Source organism: Myotis lucifugus, unplaced genomic scaffold (assembly GCF_000147115.1).
Source record: "Myotis lucifugus unplaced genomic scaffold, Myoluc2.0 scaffold_1, whole genome shotgun sequence".
Taxonomy (NCBI): Eukaryota; Metazoa; Chordata; class Mammalia; order Chiroptera; family Vespertilionidae; genus Myotis; species Myotis lucifugus.
This window is the reverse complement of record NW_005871049.1, coordinates 13,375,214-13,400,272: the sequence shown is the minus strand read 5'-3', so window position 1 is coordinate 13,400,272 and position 25,059 is coordinate 13,375,214. Positions and strand designations below refer to the sequence as shown.

Genomic DNA, 25,059 nt, shown 5'->3' with positions numbered 1-25,059 from the left:
TTTACTAACCATGACCAGAATGAAGAGGAGGAAAAATATTTCCCAATTATTGTCACCTCCTGCCTGCCACTACCTCTGCTGGTCTCAGTGGATTACCTGGTGGTATAACCCAGACCCTCATCCCCTGGGGATCTAGTCACCATAGCCTTCACAGGCTGAGGTAGAATGCCATGTCCATTTATGGACAAGTGAGCAAAGAAACTCAAGTGAATCACCTGAACTCCACTGATATTCCTCCCTGCCCAATACATAAAGGCAGTCCTACCTCCTCTTGATGCAATCACTTTATATGCCAAGACAATGATTTCTCTTGTATGCAGATCCCTGGACATAAAAAGCTAAAAATGCCAAGTCAATAGGCATAGTTTATAATTCAGTGGAGTGCATTTTGGGTACCATGAAGAAAGATGCCCCCTTTGAGGACACAGACTTCTAATTATGGAAAGCCCAGTGTCAGAGATGCAAAGAAAAATGTCCCCCAGTTAATTATTTTACACCTAAGGGGGTTGTATATATCCCATTAGCCTTCTTCATAACTCTCTGCAGGCCAGGCCCCCTTGGATAATCACTCTCAGTTTGAGAGTCATTTTGATACTTGTGACCCCATCTGACTTTGGCAATTAGGCATTGCCACTTGGCCACTATTTTTTTAGGGTCTAATCACCCATTACTATCAGCGAACTAAACTTTGTAATAGTTGGTTTCTATTGTGAGCAGTAGCCTAGAGTCACCGCTAAAGTTTTAGTGACCCTTGTCCCCTTCCCACCCCCATCAATTCTTGTCTTTACGGCCTTATTAAATGGTTTGTCCCTGGGCCTTCCAGTTTTTACGTATTCATCTGATGATCTTCCAGCCAAAGATAATCTATCCATTCCAGCAAGCCCATTTTCCTCACCCTTTTAATTCTTCTCTCCACCATCTGCCACAGTAATGCAGGCATTTCAGCTTTGCTCAGAATTGGCCATAGCTTTTTCTAGAAGTTATTCACCATCTCCCAGGAGCCAGGGTGTTAAGTCCTGTTTAGTTAAGTCCTGTAACCGAAGAACCCAATGTGGTGCTATCCAACTTTCCCCTAATTTTGTTTTGACCCCTATTATCAACATCCTCGGATTCTAGTCTCAAGCGTACTCCTGCTCCTCCCACACATGCTGGCCAAATTCTTGGAGCTCCTTTGGGGAATAGTGGTTTCTCCTCTCTGCTGGCCCAGCTGAGCTTTGCTTAATTTTAATTCTAGTTAGTTAACCCTAATTCTAGGCCTAGTAGCCTGGAGATAGGACAAGTCCTGAGGGGGCACATATTGCCTAGGGAAGGAGACTTCTGTTCAGCTTGGGAGTGGGATGGGGGATGCTCGTCCTTAACAGAGAGGAGTGAGCTGACTGCAAGGCTCAGAAAGTTCAGGAGTCTGGGGAGTAAAAATCTACAGCAGCATCCATCCAGATGTCTCCATCTCACTTGTCAGGGTTCTGGATTTTCCCAAACAGTGCCCTGATCTTTGCATATGGACTTGCCTTAATTGGCAACTGTCTTTGAAGTTCATCCAATATGACTGTTAAATCCTGAGCTTGGTCCTCAGTTTTCTCAGCCCTGCTATAAGAGATGAAAGCTTTTTCTGCATGCATCCAGAGGCCCGCTGGCTCTCACACCTGGTTTCCATAGCCTATTATTGCCCTCAGCTGTTCATTATGTTGCCATAGAATAAGCCATCCAACCCTTTTGTCGTCAAAACTAGTTTTCTCTGTACTTCTCAAATGCCAGTCAGTCCCATAGCCTTTCTTTCTACCACTCCATCCCAATTCTTTGCCAGCATAAGTAGTTAACAACTGGAATTTGTGCCAGCAACTGTCTGTTCTCCACCTCCACCATGAATGACGGGGTCTGGCTGCAAAACTTTGTGTCTACCACAATATTAATCTCTGTTACTTATTTCGCATATTAGACCAAAAAAATGAAGATTACACAAAACCATTAGAATACTTTCCAAGGTTTACAAAATTAAGAACAAGAAATTAAATAAAATATCAAAAGTATATAACTGTAATACTAGATTTATTCAAACAGAAATTAAATTTCCTGAATAAAGCATCTGTGTAATACTATTTCTGATTCTGTGTCTGAAAAATGGCTTGTAGTCACCTTTGTCTATACACTTAGGTATTAATGGGTACTATTCAGGATGTACACTGTGAAAAATCAGTTGCTAAAGTACACATATCATGACTATATAAGATGATATGAAGATTTAATGAAAATTTAGTATAGACATCTGACTTGTATCCTATGGACATACAAGGAAAAATACAATAACTCTATTTACCCATTACATTTTACAAAATCAGACAGAATGTATTTATTAGCAGTGTTATTCATAAAAACAGCAATTTAATTTCAAATATATTACCCTCCAATTATTCCTTTATCCTATATATGTATCTAACTGGCAAAACCTACCAGGTTACTGAAATCAGTAATAATCCAATCCATGATGCTTAATTCCTTGTATCAATGAACATCTTACATTTGAAAATCATTTTTCTTATGCCATAAGCTTGCTTCTCAGTTCCTAGAGAAATGCTATACCCTACCCCTTGCCCAGTATGTGTGACTAGTCTTTTGCACAAGGCTAAGTGACAGTACTTCTGAACACCCACACGCGCTTCATCAAGCACACACTTTCCTGCTCCTCTCAGACAAGGTCACCAATGGGCAAGCAGTTCCCCTAGTCCTCTTGTTCTTCATAGTGAGCATAGCCACTGGCATAGGTCCTTCCTAAATTTAAATTAGTAAACAATTCTGATGACTCAACATCTGAATCCTTTCCACCTTCGTCGTCTTCTTCTTCATCATCCTCTGCTTCAGACTCCTCCTCATCGTCGTGGTAGCTGGTATCACCATACTTATCAGATGAAAGGTTCTTCCAATAAGCATCATACCCAGAAGCTCCATCTCCCTCTTCACTTCCAGTCTGCCTGCCAAATTTCAGGGAGCGTGCTACAAAACACGGATATGTACATGGCGCCTTATTAGTTCCCGTTCTCTACATCCTCATTTTCCTCTACAATACATAACATTACATGAACTTGATTGGCTACTTCTTACTCCCTAACAAAAAAGTAAGCCACATTTTTCCTACTTTCCTAACTTAATATTTAATTGGATAAAAAGAAGACCTTAAAAAACAATCAATTCTATCCAACATGAGGGTCTACATAGACACATGTAACAAATGATAAAGATTACAGTGTCATTTCATTAAATCTAGAAAAAGTTGGGAAACAAAACAGCACTCTCTAAACCTAATAAGGCATGTTAAAAATTAAAATAAAATGCCCTTTCGTTTGATCAATTAAACGTTTATTTTAAATCATAGAAGAGCTGATTTCATGTCATTACACTTTTTAGAGCAATTTTATAAGTCGGATGTCCTAGAAGACAAAGCCTTTAATTTCTTCTAGCAACACAAACTTTAGTGCAAAAAAAATCAGCAAAATCATCAGTCTTTCCTCATTTGATTAAGCAAAGTCATTTAGAATTATGGTTCCATTCTGATATGTTTGGTAAAGAGTCAAATTGTGAGCTGCATTACTATGAATGTTTATGGCAGTCTTATTCCTTCATAGAAAAGTTATATAAAAAGCAGAAAGCAATTTCCTACAGTAGTGATGTAGTACATAATAAGTACAGCTGCTCAAATACTACACACCTAAGAATTGCTTAAGAATGAATTCCAACTTTCCAGTACTAAAGATTACCAGCACTTAAATATTAAGGATTTATAGCTACTCAATTATTGAACAAGGAAGCCTCAGCAAAAAAAAAGAAAAATCCCTTTTTTGGTCTTAAATTTCAGTATTCACTATGTCATTAACTGAGGCAAATGCCAAATATCAAAGTGAATGATGGTATATTTCTTAAGTTAAATTGAGAAATTTTACCCATATATTTTCCAAGGCTGTAAAATTCCACTTCCTTAAGAGAACACATTTATCTTTTCAGATAAAAAAGAGGCAAAAACAAAATAGAGGGGGAAAAAAAGATAAATCTTGTCTAAGCATGAAAGCAAAACGAACCCACTGTCATTTTAAGAAGAGCCTTACTTGACATGCTAAGATCCTTAGTTTCCTGAGTTTCATGTCCACATTTAGGGCAAGGAGGCTGTTTTCCTTTTTCTTGTTTAAACACCTTGCTCCTTGAATGATCATCACAGAAACAGGCCTATACGGAGAAGTAAAAATAAACAATAAATAAATTTAAAGGAAGTCCTTCAAGCAGGACTTATTTTTATTTCATTTAATTTTTTAAATATATTTTTATTTATTTCAGAGAGGAAGGGAGAGGGAGAGAGAGATAGAAACATCATTGATGAGAGAGAATCATTGATTGCTGCCTCCTGCACACCCCCCACTGGGGATGGAACCCGAAACCCAGGCATGTGCCCTTGACTGGAATCGAACCTGGGACACCTCAGTTCCCAGGCCAATGCTCTATCCACTGCACCAAACCAGCTAGGGCAGCAATAAATAAATTTAAAATGCATAAAGATATTCACTATTTCAAGGAAATTTAAAGATATGGTTCATTAGGGCAGAAGAGCTTGGGACTGGTCACACTCCTGACTTTAATTTCTTAAGAGAAATGCTCTGTATCAGGACTCTTCAGAACTATGACCTAACACAAGGCAGAAACTATACACAGGGTATGATATGTAGACTTATATATTCACACATGAATATATGAGTATTCACAAAGACCCTGATGACATATGGTGAAGAGCCTATCTTACCCTCACAGTGTATGCAGTCTAACTGGGGACACCGACAAGTGGAGAGGCTGCTATAAAACACTATGCGTTGAAAGAGAAGAGTAGAGGAGGAGCACTAAACCCGGTGCAGGATTCAGAAAAGAACATGAAGTCTTAGCTGGGATCTGAAGGGGAATGGGGATACAGTAAAGATGGAAGAGGGATCTAAGGCAAAGGAAACAGCTTAGACAAAATTAGAAAAGAGTGGAAAGAGAAATAAGATAGGATTAAGAATATAAGGAAAAAACCAGAATGTTTCTGAGAGCAAGTGAATTGACTGCATCTATTTAGTTATTTTTGACAAACAGAAATGCTAGAGATAAGTTCCAAGGAATTAAAACATTATGGAAATCTTCACTGTCCTAAGCAAGTGCATTTTGACATTAATTAAAATACACTCCGTCATTTTGGTCAGAATTTTTTCCATAAACGTAAGGTGTGAAAACACTGAGCCAAGAGTCAGGAGACATGTGTACTAGAGTCAACTCTAAAACAAGCCAACCAATAGCCTTTGCAAAGTCATAAAGATTTCTCAATCCCACAATCTCCGAAATGAAAGAACAAAACTAAATAATGTTTAAGGATCCTTCCAGATTAATCACAGCTGTAAGTAATCCAAGGACTGGTGTGGAGTATGGGAATTAAAAACAAAAAATAAAAACTACTCAAGTATACCTTACAACGGAGACAAGAATGCTGACCGAGCCGATTGCACGAAACACCTGGGGGGGAAATACATAATGCCCAGATTAAACTTGGTATCAAAACACTATTTCCCACAGATTTGTACTTGAAGTACTACCTTAGGTCAATTACTAAGTTTGCTTTTCTGTCTCATAGAATAAATAACTTAAAGGATACATAAATATGAGATTGAATTCCAAATCACAAGAAAGGAAATCAACAATTGTTGTATACTTTAAGATGTTCCTTTAATCTTTGAAACATTCTATAAAAATATTGTAAATATTATACTAGTATATATAAAATTGATATATGTCTTAGATATAGATATATCTAATAATGACATATACATATATATATACACACACACACACATACACACACATATATCTCAACTTTAAATTTATGTGAATATAAGGATTAACAACTGATACCAGAACTACCAGAACAAGAACCAAATTAAAGGAAGTGAATATCTGGGGAATATCAGTCTTTCCCATGATGGCATCCTATCTAATAAAAGAGTAATATGCAAATTAATTGTCACTCCGTCACTCCATCACAAAGATGGTGGCGGCCACAAAGCTGGAGCGAGCAGGAGGCTTGGGTTGCCCCCAGCAATGGAGGAAAGCCAAGCTTCCCACCTGCCCTGGCGGGCACTGGGCTCCACTCAAGGCTACAAAGTTTCAATTATAGAAGATAAATAAATCCCAGATACCTGCTGAAAAATCGGTCACCGGGGAGTGTGGCCAGCCTGAAAACAGCCCTCAGCCCCTCACCCAGGCTGGCCAGGCACCCCAGCGGGAACCCCCCACCCTGAAGGAGCTGTGGCGAGCCTGAAAACAGCCATCAGCCCCTCACCCAGGCTGGCCAGGCACCCCAGTGGGGACCCCCACCCTGAAGGGGGTGTGGCCAGCCTGAAAACGGCCCTCAGCCCCTCACCCAGGTAGGCCAGGCACCCCAGTGAGACCCCCACCCTGATCCGGGACACCCTTCAGGGCAAACCAGCAGGCCCCCATCTGTGCACCACGCCTCTATCCTATATAATAAAAGGGTAATATGTAAATTGACCCTAACAGCAGAACGACTGGGAATGACTGGTCACTATGATACACACTGACCACCAGGGGGCAGATGCTCAATGCAGGAGCTGCCCCCTGGTGGTCAGTGCGCTCCCACGGGGGAGCTCTCCTCAGCCACAAGCCAGGCTGACAGCTGCCAACACAGCAGTGGTGGCAGGAGCCTCTCCGGCTTCCTCGGCAGCGCTAAGGATGTCCGACTGCAGCTTAGGCCTGCTCCCCACTGGCAAATGGACATCCCCCGAGGGCTCATGGGTTGCCAGAGGGATGTCTGACTGCCAGCTTAGGCCCGATCCCCTGGGGAGCGGGCCTAAGCCAGCAGGTGGACATCCCCCGAGGGGTCCCAGACTGCAAGAGGGCACAGGCCGGGCTGAGGGACCCCCCCCAAGTGCACAAATTTTTGTGCACTGGGCCTCTAGTCTATTATATAATAACTAGAGACCTGGTGCACGAATTCGTGCCCAGTGGGGTCCCTTGGCCTGGCCTGTGGGATCAGGCCGAAACCGGCTCTCCAACATCCCCCGAGGGGTCCCAGATTGCGAGAGGGCGCAGGCCAGGCCAAGGGACCCCAATGGTGCACGATCGGGGCAGGGGAGGGACGCAGGAGGTTGGCCAGCCAGGGAGGGACCGCAGGAGGGCTCCAGGGCGTGTCTGGCCCGTCTCACTCAGTCCCGATCTGCCGGACCCCAGCAGCAAGCTAACCTACCGTTCGGAGCATCTGCCCCTGGTGGTCAGTGCATGTCATAGTGACTGGTCAACTGATCAACTGTCTGCCGCCTGGTGGTCAGTGCACATCATAGTGAGCGGTTGAGTGGCCTTAGCATATCATTAACATATTATGCTTTGATTGGTTGAACGGACGACTAGACACTTAGCATATTAGGCTTTTATTATACAGGAAGGTTTTCTAAGTGCCAGGTACTATACTAATGCTTTTCTTTATCTGGACTCTCATTTCAATTAACTCTTTGTAAAAGAAATTCACATCTTCCTTTTAAGGAGATTCGGGTTTAGAAAGATTTAGTGATTTGTCCAAAATCCTATGACCAACAAGTAGAAATCAAGTAGTATAACTCCAAAACTTGAGCTTTTGAGAATCAGAGTAGAAATAAAATACAATCTATCTGTGAAGATGATACCATCCACCCTGTCAGTAACACTGGTTCTCAAATAGGAAGATCCCTGAGAATTATGTGTGCAGGTTAAATGCATGTGCCTGGCACCCACCACAAACATAAATACAGAATCTCAGGGATGAGGCCTGAACACCTGTATTTCTTAAAAATCCTCCACAGGTGTCTTTGATGCATACTCCTAAGAATCACTGGAAAGAAACCAGGGGTGGTAGCCCTTACTTGGGGGCATCTGGAAATGTGTGGAGACGAAGGGGATTATTTTAGTAACTTAGAGGTGAAAATGACATTTTGTATTCAGGACCAGTAATTCCTGATCATTCCTACAAAATAAAGAATTGGCCCAATTAAAATACCATAGGCACCTCTGTTGAAAAAAGAAAATAGATGTGTTATGAATTTTTTCTACAACCAAAAAATAGATTTGAGCTAAATTACAGTCCATAAGAGGCTACATGAAAAACTGGATTCCTTTTTCATTGTTTAACTCTCAGACTATTAAGAAACTTGGATATATATAAACATTTAATATATATAAACTTACATTTAAATGTTTCTGCTTCTAAAACCTGACAGCTGGCTTGATGTTCAAATTGATCATCTTCACAGAGAAAGTTTTGGCAAAAAGAACAACTGAATATTCTGCCTCCTATTAGATTAAAAAACAAAACACAAAAATGTAAATATGATAAGCTTTATAATTTAAAAAACTCATATCTATAAAACTGCTCAAAAAGGATGGCAAGTTATTTCAGATTTACACCATAATGACACAGGAGTTTCTGTTCTGGTAAAGGCTACAATGAAAACTGCTAAAATGAACCATACAGAAATGGACTCCCACTAACCCCTGGCTACACATATGTAATACAATGCTCCGAGACACTTGCTCTCCCATAAATACCCTCCCTACTTGTTTTGGTAAACAATCCAAATGACTGTTAGTGCTAGTATAAATCCTTTTCAACTAAACTGATAAGCAAAACAGTGTCTGTATTTAGGATTGATAGCATCCTGAAAAATATGTTAAAAAGAGTATCCAGGATGTTTCAAAGTCAGCCTTCACTTACAGCCAAGTTCGCTGCCTAATGTAATCACTCACCATGGTCCCAGACACCTCGTTCACATTCCACACACTCTGCATCGGTAAGAGGGCAGGCACAGGCATGTGTGCTGAGACACTTCCGACCATGACAAACCCAAGCTTCACAGAAGTCACATATTGCACCCTGCAACCAAGGAGCACAAAAAATTAATCTTCGTCACTTGACCAGCTGCAGCCATTGTCTAACACAGCGATTTTCAGTGTGCCACAACAATTTTTCAATGTACAATACCTAGTCAGGAGCACTGATCTCTTTTACCTTAGATTGTCAACTAAAAAAAATGACAACAGCTAACACAACAAGAGTCATCCAGTGTGATGTGCTGTCTTGAACCATAAATACATAGGCCATTTAATAGAGTTTCATCTTGTTGGTCACATTGCATAATAAGGTTATGTCTGATTGATTAATTCTTGGTACCAGAAATCCTTATATACAAGTATAGGCACATAATTTTTTTAAAAGTCACTTTGGAGCAAAAAGGGTAGATAATTACTATTATTATTTATTTTAAAAATCAATCAGTTATACCTATTTTTTTTATCAGATTAGCAAAAAAATATATGTTTTGGTGTGCTGCAGAATTTTAGTAGTTTATTTGTGACATGAGGTAAAACGTTTGAAAGTCTCTGTCCTACCCAGTAGCTACCATCCAAGATGTATACATTTAGTAATTTATCAACCTTCAGTGACAGTGGGTGGCTTCATTGAAGAAAAAATTTTACTGTTTACTCAGCCAAAATTAAGAGTGAAAACTACACCAATAGCTATTTATAATATACAGACCTTAGCTATATATCAAAAGAAAAAGAAGGGGAAAACTATACACTTACCCTAATATTAATCACTGAAGTAAGTCAGGAGCTGGAAGTGTGGCCTTCAAACTGAATTCTAATTCAAATGAAATCTGGAGTCCACAGTTCAGGCATGCTTGTGTACAGCAATTCCAGTAACTAAACTGAATGCTTCCAAATACTAATATTTCTAACTTAAGAAAATTCCTTATCTGTGTAATTTATAAAATAATCACATAGCTTTTCTAGGATAACCTAGAGAACATATTAAGCATCTATCAGCATCTTTTTTTCTTTTAAGGCATCTTATGCTTCAAAGCAATTATCCTATTTCTTTGTGGGAAAAAAATTAAAGTAAAATATATAGAACTAAATGACAGGGTAAGATTTTCCATTTCTGTATTAAGATAGGATGGTAAGACTATACCTTTCAATAACATGAGGTCAAGAGTATTAAGAGCTAGAAAGAATCTTAATGGATTGATTGGTCTTTCCTTTACAGATGAGGAACAGGGGCCTGAGACTAAGTCCAAATCCCAGAGCTACATTATAGAGGAGCTGAGATTTAAATCCAGGTCTTCTGAATCTCAGTTCAGCATTACACCATTCAAGGCCCTGTAACAAAAATAGTATAGAGCAAATAGGAAAAATGTTTTATGACTTATAAAAATGGATTATCAGTGTAGCTAGCAAATCCTCAAATGTCTCTTGGACTACTCAAGGTTCTAACAACAAAGAGATGGCACACTAAACTGTGTAGGACAGGAGAGTTTAAAAGAGATAATTACAAAGGACAGGGATAGGCTCAGAAAAAACATCAAGGGCCGAAACCGGTTTGGCTCAGTGGATAGAGCGTTGGCCTGCGGACTGAAGGATCCCAGGTTCGATTTCAGTCAAGGGCATGTACCTTGGTTGTGGGCACATCCCCAGTAGGAGATGTGCAGGAGGCAGCTGATCGATGTTTCTCTCTCATCGATGTTTCTAACTCTCTATCTCTCTCCCTTCCTCTCTGTAAAAAATCAGTAAAATATATTTTTTCTTTTAAAAAAAAAAAAAAGAAAAAACATCAAGGGACAGGAATGGGAGGGAGTTACCAGAACCCCAAGCGAGAGCCATATGGAGAGGAACTCTGCCCAATTCACATCCAAACCAGAGCAACCTGGTAGGGAATGAGCTGGGAGAATAAAGACCCAGATGGTATTCTCCTATTACCCTAAGGTATCCTGCCAGGGTCTCCCATCGACTGAACCAAAAGGAAGCCTTAACATAAGAAAGCTATGATCCAGTCAGGCTCCTAGGACAAAGCAGGGTGAAGAGGGAATTTCTAGAACTTGTAACTAATGATTCATGATTCTACTTAACTATTTCCTTTATACAAGAAAAGATCATACAGACTCATACAACTCAGTTAATTAAAGTGTTTGATAAATTTAGACATAAGCAAGCTACCAAGGAAGATGACATGGTTTTTGAATCTTTGATTGATTTTTGAAAGATAATACTATCTTATATTTAAAATAAAGAATTCACAAGATAACCATGAATAATTCTAGCTCCTTGCATCTATAAGATAAGCACACATGAAATATGTCATATAAAGATCTGCCTCCTAATAGGTAATTATATGTTCTTGGAGAGTTACTAAAAATAAAATATTCTGCTTGATGTAAAATAGTATTATTTTAATCATGGACTGCAATTCGAACCAGAGCATAAAATCACACAATGGGATACAGTAAACCTGGTTAAAAGAATAACTTTTTAGTCAAAAAGAGAGCAAAATGCATCACACAAACATGTTTTTTATTACTTAAAACAATGAATTTCCTTAGAAAAGTCTACATATAATGAAAAATTATGTATAACCTGCATTAAGTATGTACTTTTTTGGAAATAAAAAGCTTTAAAATAAAACTATTAATCCTATGTTCTTTTGGAATGAGGTTGCTTATTTAATCAAAAGCATGAACCTTGGTTAAGCAGGGCTTTCGTAGTAAATGAAGTCTAAGTAAGACACATTTAGAAAGGTACCACTGACAAATGAATTTTGTTTAAGCCAAAATTAAATGTTTCCATTCCCTGTATGTTTCCAAATAAGAAAAATAGGAAGCAGTTAAAAACAAGTAGGTAATAAAGGAAAGTCATACAAAAACATGCCATAGATAATCCAGATAACTCCAGATTAATGAAGCCAAGGGACAAAGCAGTGTGATTATCCTATACTAGAGGCCCGGTGCACGACATTCATGCACTTCGGGGGTGTGGGGGTCCCTCAGCTCGACCTGCACCCTCTCCAATCTGGGAGCCTTCAGGGGAGCCCTCTCCAATCCAGGAGTTTCTGTCTGTCTTTGCAATCATATGATCGAATTGTCTGAGACCCTAACTCAGTTTGGTTTGTTGCTCACAGAATAATAGAGGCTTTTTCTTTGCTTCATTGGTGGAGATTTCCTGGAAGTTTTAGGATATCTTCCCTTTAATTTTTCCTAGATACTCTGATTTTACTTATGTCTCTCACCTTTGCTCTCCCTCCAACCCCCACTGCAACAGTAACTTGCTTCAAGCTCACTTTGCTCTAGTGCAGGGGTGGGCAAACTTTTTGACTCGAGGGCCACAATGGGTTCTTAAACTGGACCGGAGGGCCGGAACAAAAGCATGGATGGAGTGTTTGTGTGAACTAATATAAATTCAAAGTAAACATCATTACATAAAAGGGTACGGTCTTTTTTTTTTTTTTAGTTTTATTCATTTCAAACAGGCCGGATTCGGCCCGCAGGCCGTAGTTTGCCCACAGCTGCTCTAGTGTCTAGGACCGTGGTCGGCAAACCGTGGCTCGCGAGCCACATGCGGCTTTTTGGCCCCTTGAGTGTGGCTCTTCCTAAGCCTTAGGAGTACCCTAATTAAGTTACTAACAATGTACCTACCTATATAGTTTCAGTTTAAAAAATTTGGCTCTCAAAAGAAATTTCAATCATTGTACTGTTGATATTTGGCTCTGTTGACTAATAAGTTTGCCGACCACTGGTCTAGGAGATCCATCTGCCACCAGAACTACAATTCCCAGCATTCTTGGTGCTCCCCGCACTCTGCGCTTCCGCTTCCGGTCCTGGGGCTGCCACCAGAACTACTATTCCCAGAATTCCTGGTGCTCCCCGCACTCTTGGTTTTCCCTTCCTGCTTGGTCTTGGTCCCATGGCCTCCCACTCTGCCAAGTCCTCCAAGCCGCCAACTCTCCCTCTCTGCTCTCCATCTGGTGGCTTGGGGATCCAAGTTCCCCAAGCCGTTCCACTCTCTGCTGGCTCTCCTGCTCTGCTCTCCGCCTGTGCCTGTGTATGCAAATTAACCCACCATCTTTGTTGGGTTAATTTGCATACTCACTCCTGATTGGCTGGTGAGCATAGCAGAGGGATGGTCAATTTACATGTTTCTCTTTTATTATATAGGATAATAATCCTATATAATAAAAATGCAATAAGCTAAGTGGTCAACCATTTGGTCACAGTTGACCAGTCGAGCTATGACGCGCACTGACCACCAGGGGGCAGACGCTCCAAACAGTAGGTTAGCTTGCTGCTGGGGTCCGGCCAATTGGGACTTGGCAAGAGAGCCGGACACACCCTGGACCCCTCCGACAGTCCCTCCCTGGCCAGCCGCCCCCATTGACCCTGATCGGGATTGGGCGAGATGGCCCTGATCAGCCCCGATTGCCAGCCAGGCCAAACTGCAGTGGGAAGGCCAGAGAGAGTTGGGGGGCAGGAGGGAGGGGAGTAAGAGATCAACCGAAGGACTTGTATGCATGCATATAAGCATAACTAATGGACATAAGACACTGGGGGGTAAGGGAGGGTAGGGGTGTGTCAAGGGCGGGGGGGAAAAAAAGGACACTTATGTAATACCCTTTGTAATACTTTAAGCGAAAAATAAAAAAAATATTAAAAAAAAAAAAAAAAAAAAAAAAAAAAAGAAACATCGATGAGAGAGAAACATCGATCAGCTGCCTCCTGCACATCCCCTACTGGGGATGTGCCCGCAACCCAGGTACATGCCCTTGACCGCAACCCAGGTACATGCCCTTGACCGGAATCGAACCTGGGACCCTTCAGTCCCCAGGCCGACGCTCTATCCACTGAGCCAAACCGGTTTCAGCAAGAATAACTTTTTAGTGAAAAAGAGAGCAAAATGCATCACACAAACATGTTTTTATTACTTAAAACAATGAATTTCCTTAGAAAAGTCTACATATAATGGAAAATTATGTATAACCTGTATTAAGTATGTACTTTTTTGGAAATAAAAAGCTTTAAAATAAAACTATTAATCCTATGTTCTTTTGGAATGAGGTTGCTTATTTAATCAAAAGCATGAACCTTGGTTAAGCAGGGCTTTCGTAGTAAATGAAGTCTAAGTAAGACACATTAGAAAGGTACCACTGACAAATGAATTTTGTTTAAGTCAAAATTAAATGTTTCCATTCCCTGTATGTTTCCAAATAAGAAAAATAGGAAGCAGTTAAAAACAAGTAGGTAATAAAGGAAAGTCATACAAAAACATGCCACAGATAATCCAGATAACTCCAGATTAATGAAGCCACGGGACAAAGCAGTGTGATTATCCTATACTAGAGGCCCGGTGCACGACATTCATGCACTTGGGGGGTGTGGGGGTCCCTCAGTTCGACCTGCAGCCTCTCCAATCTGGGAGCCCTCTCCAATCCGGGAGTTTCTGTCTGTCTTTGCAATCATATGATCGAATTGTCTGAGACCCTAACTCAGTTTGGTTTGTTGCTCACAGAATAATAGAGGCTTTTTCTTTGCTTCATTGGTGGAGATTTCCTGGAAGTTTTAGGATATCTTCCCTTTAATTTTTCCTAGATACTCTGATTCTACTTATGTCTCTCACCTTTGCTCTCCCTCCAACCCCCACTGCAACAGTAACTTGCTTCAAGCTCACTTTGCTCTAGTGTCTAGGACCGTGGTCGGCAAACGGCGGCTCGCAAGCCACATGCGGCTTTTTGGCCCCTTGAGTGTGACTCTTCCTAAACCTTAGGAGTACCCTAATTAAGTTAATAACAATGTACCTACCTATATAGTTTCATTTTAAAAAATTTGGCTCTCAAAAGAAATTTCAATTGTTGTACTGTTGATATTTGGCTCTGTTGACTAATGAGTTTGCTGACCACTGGTCTAGGAGATCCATCTGCCACCAGAACTACGATTCCCAGAATTCCTGGTGCTCCCCGCACTCTTGGTTTTCCCTTCCTGCTTGGTCTCGGTCCCATGGCCTCCCACTCTGCCAAGTCCTCCAAGCCGCCAGCTCTCCCTCTCTGCTCTCCATCTGGCGGCTTGGGGATCCAAGTTCCCCAAGCCGTGCCAAGTCCTCCAAGCCGCCAACTCTCCCTCTCTGCTCTCCATCTGGTGGCTTGGGGATCCAAGTTCCCCAAGCCGTTCCACTCTCTGCTGGCTCTCCTGCTCTGCTCTCCGCCTGTGCCTGTGTATGCAAATTAACCCACCATCTTTGTTGGGTTAATTTGCATACTCACTCCTGATTGGCTGGTGAGCATAGCAGAGGGATAGTCAATTTACATGTTTCTCTTTTATTATATAGGATAATAATCCTATATAATAAAAATGCAATAAGCTAAGTGGTCAACCATTTGGTCACAGTTGACCAGTCACTATGACGCGCACTGACCACCAGGGGGCAGACGCTCCAAACAGTAGGTTAGCTTGCTGCTGGGGTCCGGCCAATTGGGACTTGGCAAGAGGGCCGGACACACCCTGGACCCCTCCGGCGGTCCCTCCCTGGCCAGCCGCCCCCATTGACCCTGATCGGGATTGGGCGAGATGGCCCTGATCAGCCCCAATTGCCAGCCAGGCCAAGGGGCCCCACCCGTGCATATCAGACCTTAGTATATGTATAAAATACAGTGGTTATAAAAAATAACCATTGGTCAGAATGATGTTTTCTTATCCTTGGATACAACTAGTCTTAAGACAGCAATTTTCAACCTTTTTCATTGCACAACACACATAAATTTATTACTAAAATTCTGCCGGCTTAGCAAAAAAATATATTTGCCCATCTGACCAAAAAAAAAAAATAGATATAGCCTGGCTAGTGTGGCTCAGTGAGTGAGCATCAACCAATGACCAGGGAGTCACACTAGGATTCCCGGTCAGGGCACATGCCATTTCTTGGCTCAATCCCCAGTAAGGAGTGAAGGAGGCAGCGGATAATTCTCTCTCATCAATGTTGTTTCTATCTCTCTCTCCCTCTCCCTTCCTCTTTCTGAAATCAATGAAAACATTTTTTTTAAATAAGTATAATTTTAATTCATATTGGATGGCTATTATTGTGCTGGCTGTTGTCATTTTTTAAAATTCACAATTGAAGAGAAAAGGGGGTCAGTGCCCCTGATGAAAGAGTCAGGTAGTGCGTGTTTTAAAAATTCTTGCAGCACACTGGTTGAAAATCAGTGACGGGTCTAAGAGATGATGACGAGAAGCTTACCACCATTGCAAGGCCAGTACTGTATACACCAGCATGCTTTATGACACAGTCTGAAGACTTCATCATGCACTTTGTTTTCCCTGGTAAAGAAACAAATTTGCACAATTAGCCTGGCAAAAGGAGCACATGCAAGTAATTCATTAATTATCTTTATCTAGCCTGTGGAAATAATTTTAAATGGATATAAATAAGCAGTGTACTGCTTACATAACCAAAAATAGAAAAGGGATATAACTGAGATCTCATTACCTGAGTCAGATCTTTTGAGATTAGAAATTTATTAAAAACCAACTGCACAATAAAGTTGTATGTTAATTCATATTTGTACTAAAATCAGAAATTCCAGGTTATGTTTTCTAACCAAACCACCATTATAGCAGATTTTAAAATATGCTTTAAAATGAATTTAACCTTTCATGCCCTAGCCGGTTTGGCTCAGTGGATAGAGCATCAGCCTGTGGACAAAGGATCCTGGGTACAATTCCGGTCAAGGACATGTACCTCAGTTGCAGGCTCCTCCCCGGTTCGGGCCCTAGTCAAGGCTTGTGCAAGAGGCAACCAACTGTTGTGTTTCTCTCACATCAATATTTCTCTCTGTCTTTCCCTCGCTCTTCCACTCTCTCTAAAAATCAATGGAAAAATATCCTCGGGTGAGGATTGAAAAAAATAAAAAATGAATTTAATCATTCATAATTCACAATAAAAAGAGTCTGGTTTAAAGTTGTTGCTTATTTCTTTCCACACAATATCTCAAACCAACCAAACAGAAGTTATGCATCTTATCTGGTTCACTTTTTAAGTTTATGCATATGTACACATTTACAGACATAACCTCCAATTAAATATTTTTCAAAAACAATTTCAAATAGTCCCCAAGTGAGCACAAAAACCAGCAATATGGTGATAGAGCTAAAAATTACCATATAGCCACAAAAACTCTGATGTAACAGCTAATTACCAATCCAAAACACTGTCAGGAAATTCATATACTTTGGGAAGATTAATAATGACACAGTAATCATCAATTTCATACTTCACAAAGTGGAACATCAAAGAAACAGAAGATATTCAATTTTCCATTATCCTGATTACCTGAGGAATAAAGCTAGACAACAAGAAACGGGAAGAAAGAGAAATTGGAAATGAGAGGCAACAGCTACCCACTGTTCCATTGTCTAACATGAAGTACAAAATACGTGAGAAATGCATCCATGTATAACAAAATTTAAGCTCAAAAACACTGAAATTATAGGAAGGTCCTAGCAAGAATTTAATCTTTTCCATAAATTATTTTCTCACTCTACATTCATTTCTTTTATAAAATAAGGATATAACTGGCAGATAAGCGGTCTACCTAAGCCAGTATTCTCTTTTTCATTAATTATAAACCTCAATGATGTCTTTGAAAGCTAGAACAACACTAGAATATTCAGGGATGTAGCCCTAAACATTCCTAACTTTCTGCAATGTTATCATACGTAAACACATTAAAATGAGCATATCCCAAAATGTGTTACACCTGAAATTATTATACCAAAACCAAAAGGGATATTTGTTCAAGTAAAAGTTTGGGGAGAAAATCTGTATTTCTTTACTGGAGGTCTTCAGAAACTTTAACATATAAATACTAGAGGCCCGATGCACGAAATTTGTGCAAGGGGCTCAGCCCTCACAGCCCCAGCTGCCTGGGCCCTCGCAGCCCTGGCTTCGTCTGGAAGGTCGTCCGGACAGTCATTCTGCTGTTCAGTCTAATTAGCATATTAGTTCTTTATTACACAGGATATAATAGAAAGCTCCCAGACGGGAAGGGGATGAAACACACAGCATTTCTCAAATGTATACATTGTGCTAAAAAATACTTATTAATATATCACAAGTATTCTAAGAAAGACTATTTGACAAACACCAATCTTGTTCTGTGCACTACATTTAGTTTTACTCTGAACGATCATCTACTCTTAGTTTCCACTTATACCTAGGAAATGAGTATGTGGCTTTAAGAACTCTATTCTAATCACTTGGGAATCCATGTGAAGAAATTCAAGAATCATATGCTAAATGCCAAACAGAAAACAAATGATCACAAAAAACTGGCACCAGGTAAATGTAGAATAAAACTATTCCGAATGGTCTAACATACTGCAGGCAATATTAGCAGGAATCAAATTTTAGAAATGTAAACAAATGGCTATGGACAAGACTAAGATAGTATAATTAAAAATCCAGGACCACCAAGTACTATTAGTTTGAAATCTGATCTTTTAATGTGTAAAACAACATGTTGGTAGCCCTGGCCGGTGTGGCTCAGTTGGTTGGGCATCAGTCCATACACTGAAAGGTTGTTGGTTCCATTCCCAGTCAGGATAGGCAGCAAATATGTTTCTCTCTCTCTCTCTCTCTATCTATCTCTCTCTCTCTCTCTCTCTGTCTTTCTCTAAAAATCAATTAAAAAATCTTAAAAACACAACAAAAACATGTTGGTAACCTATATCTAACCTGTATGTTAACCATTTTCCAGCATTACATTACAGAGTCAAAATCAAGACTTGATAGTGTTGATTAGGCACTTGATAGTGTTATTTCCCACTTGTAGGCAAAATAACATTTAATGATATTTTATCAATGGTAAGGCATAACATTATTATAAACAGTGATAAACCCACCATTTCAAACTGATTAACTGCCAACAAATATTTGATAAAAGGCAGGTGCCTTTAGTTGTCATACTTACCACATTGTGCACAAATTGGTAACTTCTGTACAGAATTACAAAAATAGCAAAATGCTCTATTCTTCTGCCGCCTTGTCATGTAAAATAAATTTTAAAATATAGTCAATATCAGATAAAAGATCAGAGGATCTAATTATTATATATAGATAGAAAAAGAAATAAAAATTTACCTCTGACACTTGTCACATTCCTGTAAAATATAAACATGACATTAATTTCCTACTGGCTGAAAATTACAAATTTACTTGCATTATAAAGAACATCCTGCTCTTCATGTTAAAATTTAAATGACATTTGCCCAAATACTCCAACTGCCCCCAGTATACAGGAATCTACACATAACAAAGGCATAATGCCCTAGACAAAGAAGTGGCATTTTCACAAAAGAGGTAAATAGAGGTAGTTTGTTTTTTAATGAATCACGCAAATAATAAAGGACACAAGAAACAGTGGAGAACACAATATGGTAAAGCTTACAGAAAATCCAGAATCTTAAAGCATGGTATTAAAAATTCTCAACAATCTGATCTCTAACTACTTTTCAAATTGCTGGCCTATTCTCTTTAGATTCAAGTCACTATTTGTCAGCCAATTTCAAAATATGCCTTGTACTCTCTTTTTTTATGCCTTACTTATTCTAACACCTTGCCCTGAAAAGTCCCTCCTCACAGTCTTTCCTTGTTGGAAGTTCTGGTGATGATCCCACCTCTTCTGTAAACTGCAGCCCATCCACACGTTCAACTTTATCACCTCTTAGTCCTCATTGTGCCTCCACTGCAACACTCACCAAGTCTGGCTGTCATTGTATATACTTAGGAATGTGAATTACTTCTTCTTTCATCTTGCCCTCTACCCCTAGACTCTAGAAAGGACCCTGACACACAGAAGGGGGTCCCCACTGTCCTATCTGTGCTATGTAATCCTGCTCCCCCACTCCAGCCATAAATGTTAGTCCTAGAAATGGCATCACGAAGTCCAAAGTATCAGAGTTCTTTCCCTCTCTGAGGGTAAGGATATGTGATGTGAGATATGTGAGTTACCCGGGCCTATGAACCCAAACACATGGAGTAAGACAACCTGAGAAAATGGAACTAATAAGCAAAAAGGAACAAAAGCAAAAGATGGAACTACAAGATTGTTCCAGGTTCCAGTTGTCCCGTGTTCCAGCTACATCCTTGCCCTGCCCAACTATACAAGTTAGTCCACTATTTTCTCCCGGTTACTTAGGTTGGATTTGTCATTTATAAACAAACAGTTCTTAAGTACTGCACAAAACAACTGATCCGTCCTTCACCTATGTATCCCCCACAGCGCCTAAAACAGCATCTACGGCACAGGGTAGATACACAACAGTGTGTGGAATTAAGTCATGTAAACACTTTATGTGTGTCTGATGAAACAGAAGAAGAAAAAAGAGGAGTAGTGGGAATAGAAAAAGTAGAGAGAAGTAGAAATTGGGAAATGTGGGACAACTCAGAGAAACATGGTCAACGAAAAGGACTAATGCTGACAAATATCACTTGCTTTTCACAACTCTGACCAAAGAAGCCCACAAGTGATCAGGACTAACCCATTTGGCACAGGGAAATAAGGTAGTAGAACAGGAAATCAAAAGAGATGTCAAGAACAGTAGAAAGTTTAGAAATGAAAAATCAAATGAGTTATAAAGAACTGCTAAGAGAAAATGATAAAAAGATTCCAACTAATAAGATAAACTGAATTAAGGCACATAAGCTCAGAGAAGCTGGAAAATTTTTCACAGCAATCCTAGTATGTATTCTTGGTCAATAACTATTCATCACCAAGAATAGCCAAGGTAATATGATAGGTTTTATAAATAACATAAAATCAAACAAAAATCATTGCTACTCAAGTGTTAATGAAAACAATGGACATGCCTCTAACAGATTTCAAAATCAATAAAATACATGCAGCAACACTGTATTCACTAAAATTTTTTCAGGTGTTTTTCTGATAATTGATACAATTTTTCAACTATCAACTGATATCATAAAAAGCTGTTACCATTGAAGCATTGCATGGGTGTTTAGCTAAATCTATGGTGCTTCTTGATGCTCGCAGCTGTTTTTCACGTTCCCGGCGGTTCTCTGCCTTCTTCCTCGCACCAGTCTTTTTTTTAGGCATTTTTTCTCTCTTTCAACACAAGAGAACAAACAGAGAAGATATAAGTGCCAGGTTGCATTTGCTAATAACTAAGAAATTTATTCTCATTAAATTTTAAACTCAAACCTGTCATTTTGACAGGTAAGCAATTTTAGGCCTTTATGAAACATTAAGCACACATTATCCCAAATAAAATAGATGCCTTTTAAAATAATGCACTTACTTGCACTACCAAACAATTCTAACAAATGTAAATACACACACACACACACACACACACCCCCCAAATCATCTTAAAAGCCAAGTTTTTTTCCCATTGAGGAAAAAAAGTTTCCCTGATATTAAGTATTCTTTAAAAATTACTCTGTACCAAGGTAAAAAATAAAATGATTAGGCAGATATCATTAACAAGAAATCATTAAAAAGTGTATTATTTACCCAGTTTACATCACTGTTTTGAACTTCATATTCAAACTAGAGGCCCAGTGCATGGATTCGTGCCCGGGGGGGGGGTCCCTCGGCCTGGCCTGCGGGGATCTGGCCAAAACTGGCTCTCCGACATCACCCGAGGGGTCCCGGATTGCGAGAGGACCATTCTTGGGTGACACACCCCGGAATCGGGCTCCCTCCTCTCTGGTTCCAGGTGCGTCACCCAAGAACCGCAGCTGCCAAGTCACCACAGCTTGGCAGCTCCTGTGTTGAGCATCTGCCCCCTAGCAGTCATTGCACATCATAGCTACTGGTCAGCCTGGCCTGCAGACATCCCGGGGGGTCCCGGATTGCACGAGGGCTCCAGCAGGCCAGGCCGAGGGACCCCACCGGTGCACAGTCGGAGCCGGGGAGGGCTCCACGGCATGTCCAGCCCGTGTTGCCCAGTCCTAATTGGGGCCAATCGGGGCTAGCTGGCCAGGGAGAGACCGTGGGAGGAATCCAGGGCATGTCCAGCCCATCTCGCCCAGTCGCCATCGGCCAGACCCCAGCAGCAAGCTAACCTACCAGTCGGAGTGTCTGCCCCCTGGTGATCAGTGCATGTCATAGCTACCGGTCGGTCACTTAGGCTTTTATATATATAGATGACCTGATACTGACAAGACCCAAAGATTAACAAGTCGTGGTTCTCCTATGTAGTATCTAAATAAAACATCTGCTAGGCAAGTCAAATGACATTAACTACAAAGTCAAACTATTCTCTCTGAAAAGATGTTAAAGGTATTATAGTGTTGCTCTGACTCTGAAAGCTGCCCTTCTGTCTACATGCAATGAGCATATATGAGGTGGGCAAAAGTAGGTTTGCATTAGTAAAACTAATAAATAATACAATAAGTAATAAATAATACAAGAATAAACTGTTTCACATACTCAACACTGTAAACCTACTTTTGCCCACCCCTGTACATTAAGTCCTCCCTTAACCGTGTGCACAGGTTCTGCGACTTTTAAGTGAAGTGACCTATAGCGAAACCAATTTTACCACTGGCTAATTCACATAAAGGGGACTTAAGTTCCTAGCTATCTCAAGGTTTTAAGTAAAGGATTTGCACAAAATGTTATTCTACAACCTGTTGTAATTTTAACAGGGTTCAAAGTTATGTTTAAGAGTATGTATTTACCACATATATTAAAACTAGAGGCCTGATGCACAAAATTCGTGCAAGAGTAGGCCTTCCTTCCCCCGGCTGCCGGCACTGGCTTCCCTCTGGCACCCGGGACCCTGGCTGGCTTCGTCTGGAAGGTTGTCTGGAAGGATGTCCGGTCTAATTAGCATATTACGCTTTTATTATTATAGAAGATAATGACTTTAAAACTGGCTTTCATCATTTGGTTGAAAGAACTACCACATTTAGTAGAACAAGATTTTTACTAAATAACACATTTTTATTTGGCTTTTCAGTAGTATGAACGCTAGACGTTCCCTGAGGATTCCAGCCCCATTTTTCGTGCGGATGTTTGCCTCCCAGCTCTGCCTGGCACATATTAATCATTCAACAAATGAAGAGATACACTCATGAAAGAACCTACATGCTTGCTTTGAAATCTCAAACTCAAATTTCTTAATATTCTCCAAAATACATATTTTTAAAGTCTTTTTTCTAAGAGTGATTCTCAAAAATCAACTGCAGAAATTCCTAAAAGTACAGATTGAGACTTCTGGGCCCTGCTCAGGATCCAGGAACGCCAGGCCTCCAAGGACAGGCTCGGGTTTCACCGGGGACTGGGACATGCAACCTCCCTGGAGACACAAACGCTCTGATTCAAAGAATCGGACGCGTGCCCGGGACACGTGGACAGCGCCAGGGGTGAGCGCGCCGCTAGGAGACTTCCATTTCCCCTTCAACGGGGCCCATTACAATACAGCAAGGCCACGCGCCAGCCTGTGCTGGACACAACGCGAAGGTCACTCCGGAACTTCTCCTACTTTGGGTTTCCACTCCTACGTTAGACTATCCCATCAAATGCCAAGTGATGGGAAGTTGCGACTTTTAAAAAAAATGGACAAATCAAGCCAGGACGTTTGGTAGGTGGTTACTCAAGTACTGCCCCAGCCCACCGGGTCACCCTTACAGTATTTAACATGACAAAGTCTACACGTGACAAAAACGTGTACCGATACGGCCCACAGAGCACAGGAAATAACCGCGGGGTGATCGATCACCCGGAGGAATTCTCTACGACCCCGGGGGTGAACCGCTGAGAACGCTGGGCCTCATTTTTTCCCCCTCGTTTTGGGAATGTGAAGAGCAAATTCTCTTTCTCAGCCTCAGATGGGGTTAAGCCCCTCTCCAGCAGCGCTCCGACTTCTCCAGAACGTGGCCGGTGCCGCCAAACGGGGAAACGGGCGCGGGGTGGCCGCGGTCGGGGCGGGGAAGCCGGCCGCCAGAGGAGGCAGCGCGGTGAAGGGACGGGCGGGCGGCCGCAGACTCGCCGGGGGCGCCACTCGGCTCGGGGGCCCGCCGCCCGCCACCGCCCGCGGGACACCCTCCCTCGCGCGCGCTCCAGGCCGACCTCGCTCACCCTGGCGGGGAGGCCGGGCTCACTCCGGGGCCAGAGGGGCAGGGAGCGGCGGGGTGACGCCGGCCCGCGGCGACAGCAGATCCGGCGCGCGGACCACGACCCGGGGTTAGGGGCTACTGAGACGCGGGCACGGCGGGCAGTCACTTTCCGACTCCGGGAGCCGGACCGGATGTCCTCTGACGTCAGCGCGTCCTGACGGCGGCGCGTAGACAGGGAAGGGCCCGCCCACTTTTGTTCGCCCCGCCCCGTCCCTCCCACTCCGGCAGGGGAGCGGGGTGCGAGCAGCGGGCTCTCCAGCTTGGGGGGAGGAAGACCTGGTGGAAAGGAGGAGGCCGGAGAGAAGAGGGAAAAGGGGGAAGCCGAGCTCTAAGGAGATGGGAAGGCCCGTCTATTTTATTTTCCCAGAGAAGGAGGAATCTAAAGGAAGAGAAAACTCTAAAAGGAAGAGGTACATGAACTCACAGACTTGGTACTGTTTCTGCTGACTCCGACCGAAAGTGCTGGCTAATTCTCTGGGGAACCTCCCACCACCGGTTCCTCACATCCCACTTCTCACGTCTGCTGCCGGAGCTGTGCCTTTACGCATTTCCCCACACGTCCGCCCTGGTTCGGAGGCGGGCTCACTCCCCTTGCTCCCCGGGCCTCGCGCAGGTCATTATTCCTCCTTTCTGGGTAGCCATGCCACTTTTCACCCTTCATCGGTACTGTTTTTTACCCACAACTTAGGAACTTGGGAACTCGACTTCCAACTTCTGCCATCACCCATTCACATCCAAATGGAAGACCCTTTCTCTTGGGTTCTTGCTTTCTTCATCTGCAATAGCCATCACCTGCACTCGGCTGCAGGCATCCCGTTCTTAAATGTTTTTCTCTCAGGACCCTTTAAACTCTTAAAAACTGAAGACTCTAATGAGCTTTTGTTTATGTGGGTTATGTCTATTAATATTTACCATATACAAATATTAAGACATTTAAATACTAAATTCAGCAAAAATAATACTCATAAGTATATTACATGTTAGTATAAAGAACATATTTATATGGGAAAAATAGCTATATTTTTTCAAACAATAAACAGAAGAATAGTATTC

The 25,059-nt window shown here is 41.5% G+C and overlaps 1 protein-coding gene across 3 annotated transcripts; it reads right to left on the bottom strand.

The window, feature by feature from the left end:
- Nucleotides 1–2,029: 2,029 nt before the first annotated feature.
- Nucleotides 2,030–24,132, bottom strand: ZNF330 (zinc finger protein 330). Of its 3 annotated transcripts, none has more exons than XM_006081713.3 (10): nt 23,969–24,132; nt 20,858–20,986; nt 19,003–19,022; nt 18,833–18,903; nt 16,102–16,181; nt 8,797–8,923; nt 8,239–8,343; nt 5,474–5,520; nt 4,095–4,212; nt 2,030–2,988 (listed from the first exon to the last, which is right to left on the bottom strand). In XM_006081713.3, the coding sequence occupies exons 2-10, from the start codon at nt 20,975–20,977 to the stop codon at nt 2,717–2,719; spliced, it is 960 nt and encodes a 319-aa protein (XP_006081775.1). In that variant the 5' UTR covers nt 20,978–20,986; nt 23,969–24,132; the 3' UTR covers nt 2,030–2,716. The 3 variants fall into 3 exon arrangements, with proteins under 3 accessions (XP_006081775.1, XP_023610379.1, XP_023610385.1); XM_023754611.1 differs by lacking the exon at nt 23,969–24,132 and adding an exon at nt 21,395–21,513; XM_023754617.1 differs by lacking the exon at nt 23,969–24,132 and adding an exon at nt 17,060–17,206 and having other exon boundaries at nt 20,858–20,891.
- Nucleotides 24,133–25,059: the final 927 nt, after the last annotated feature.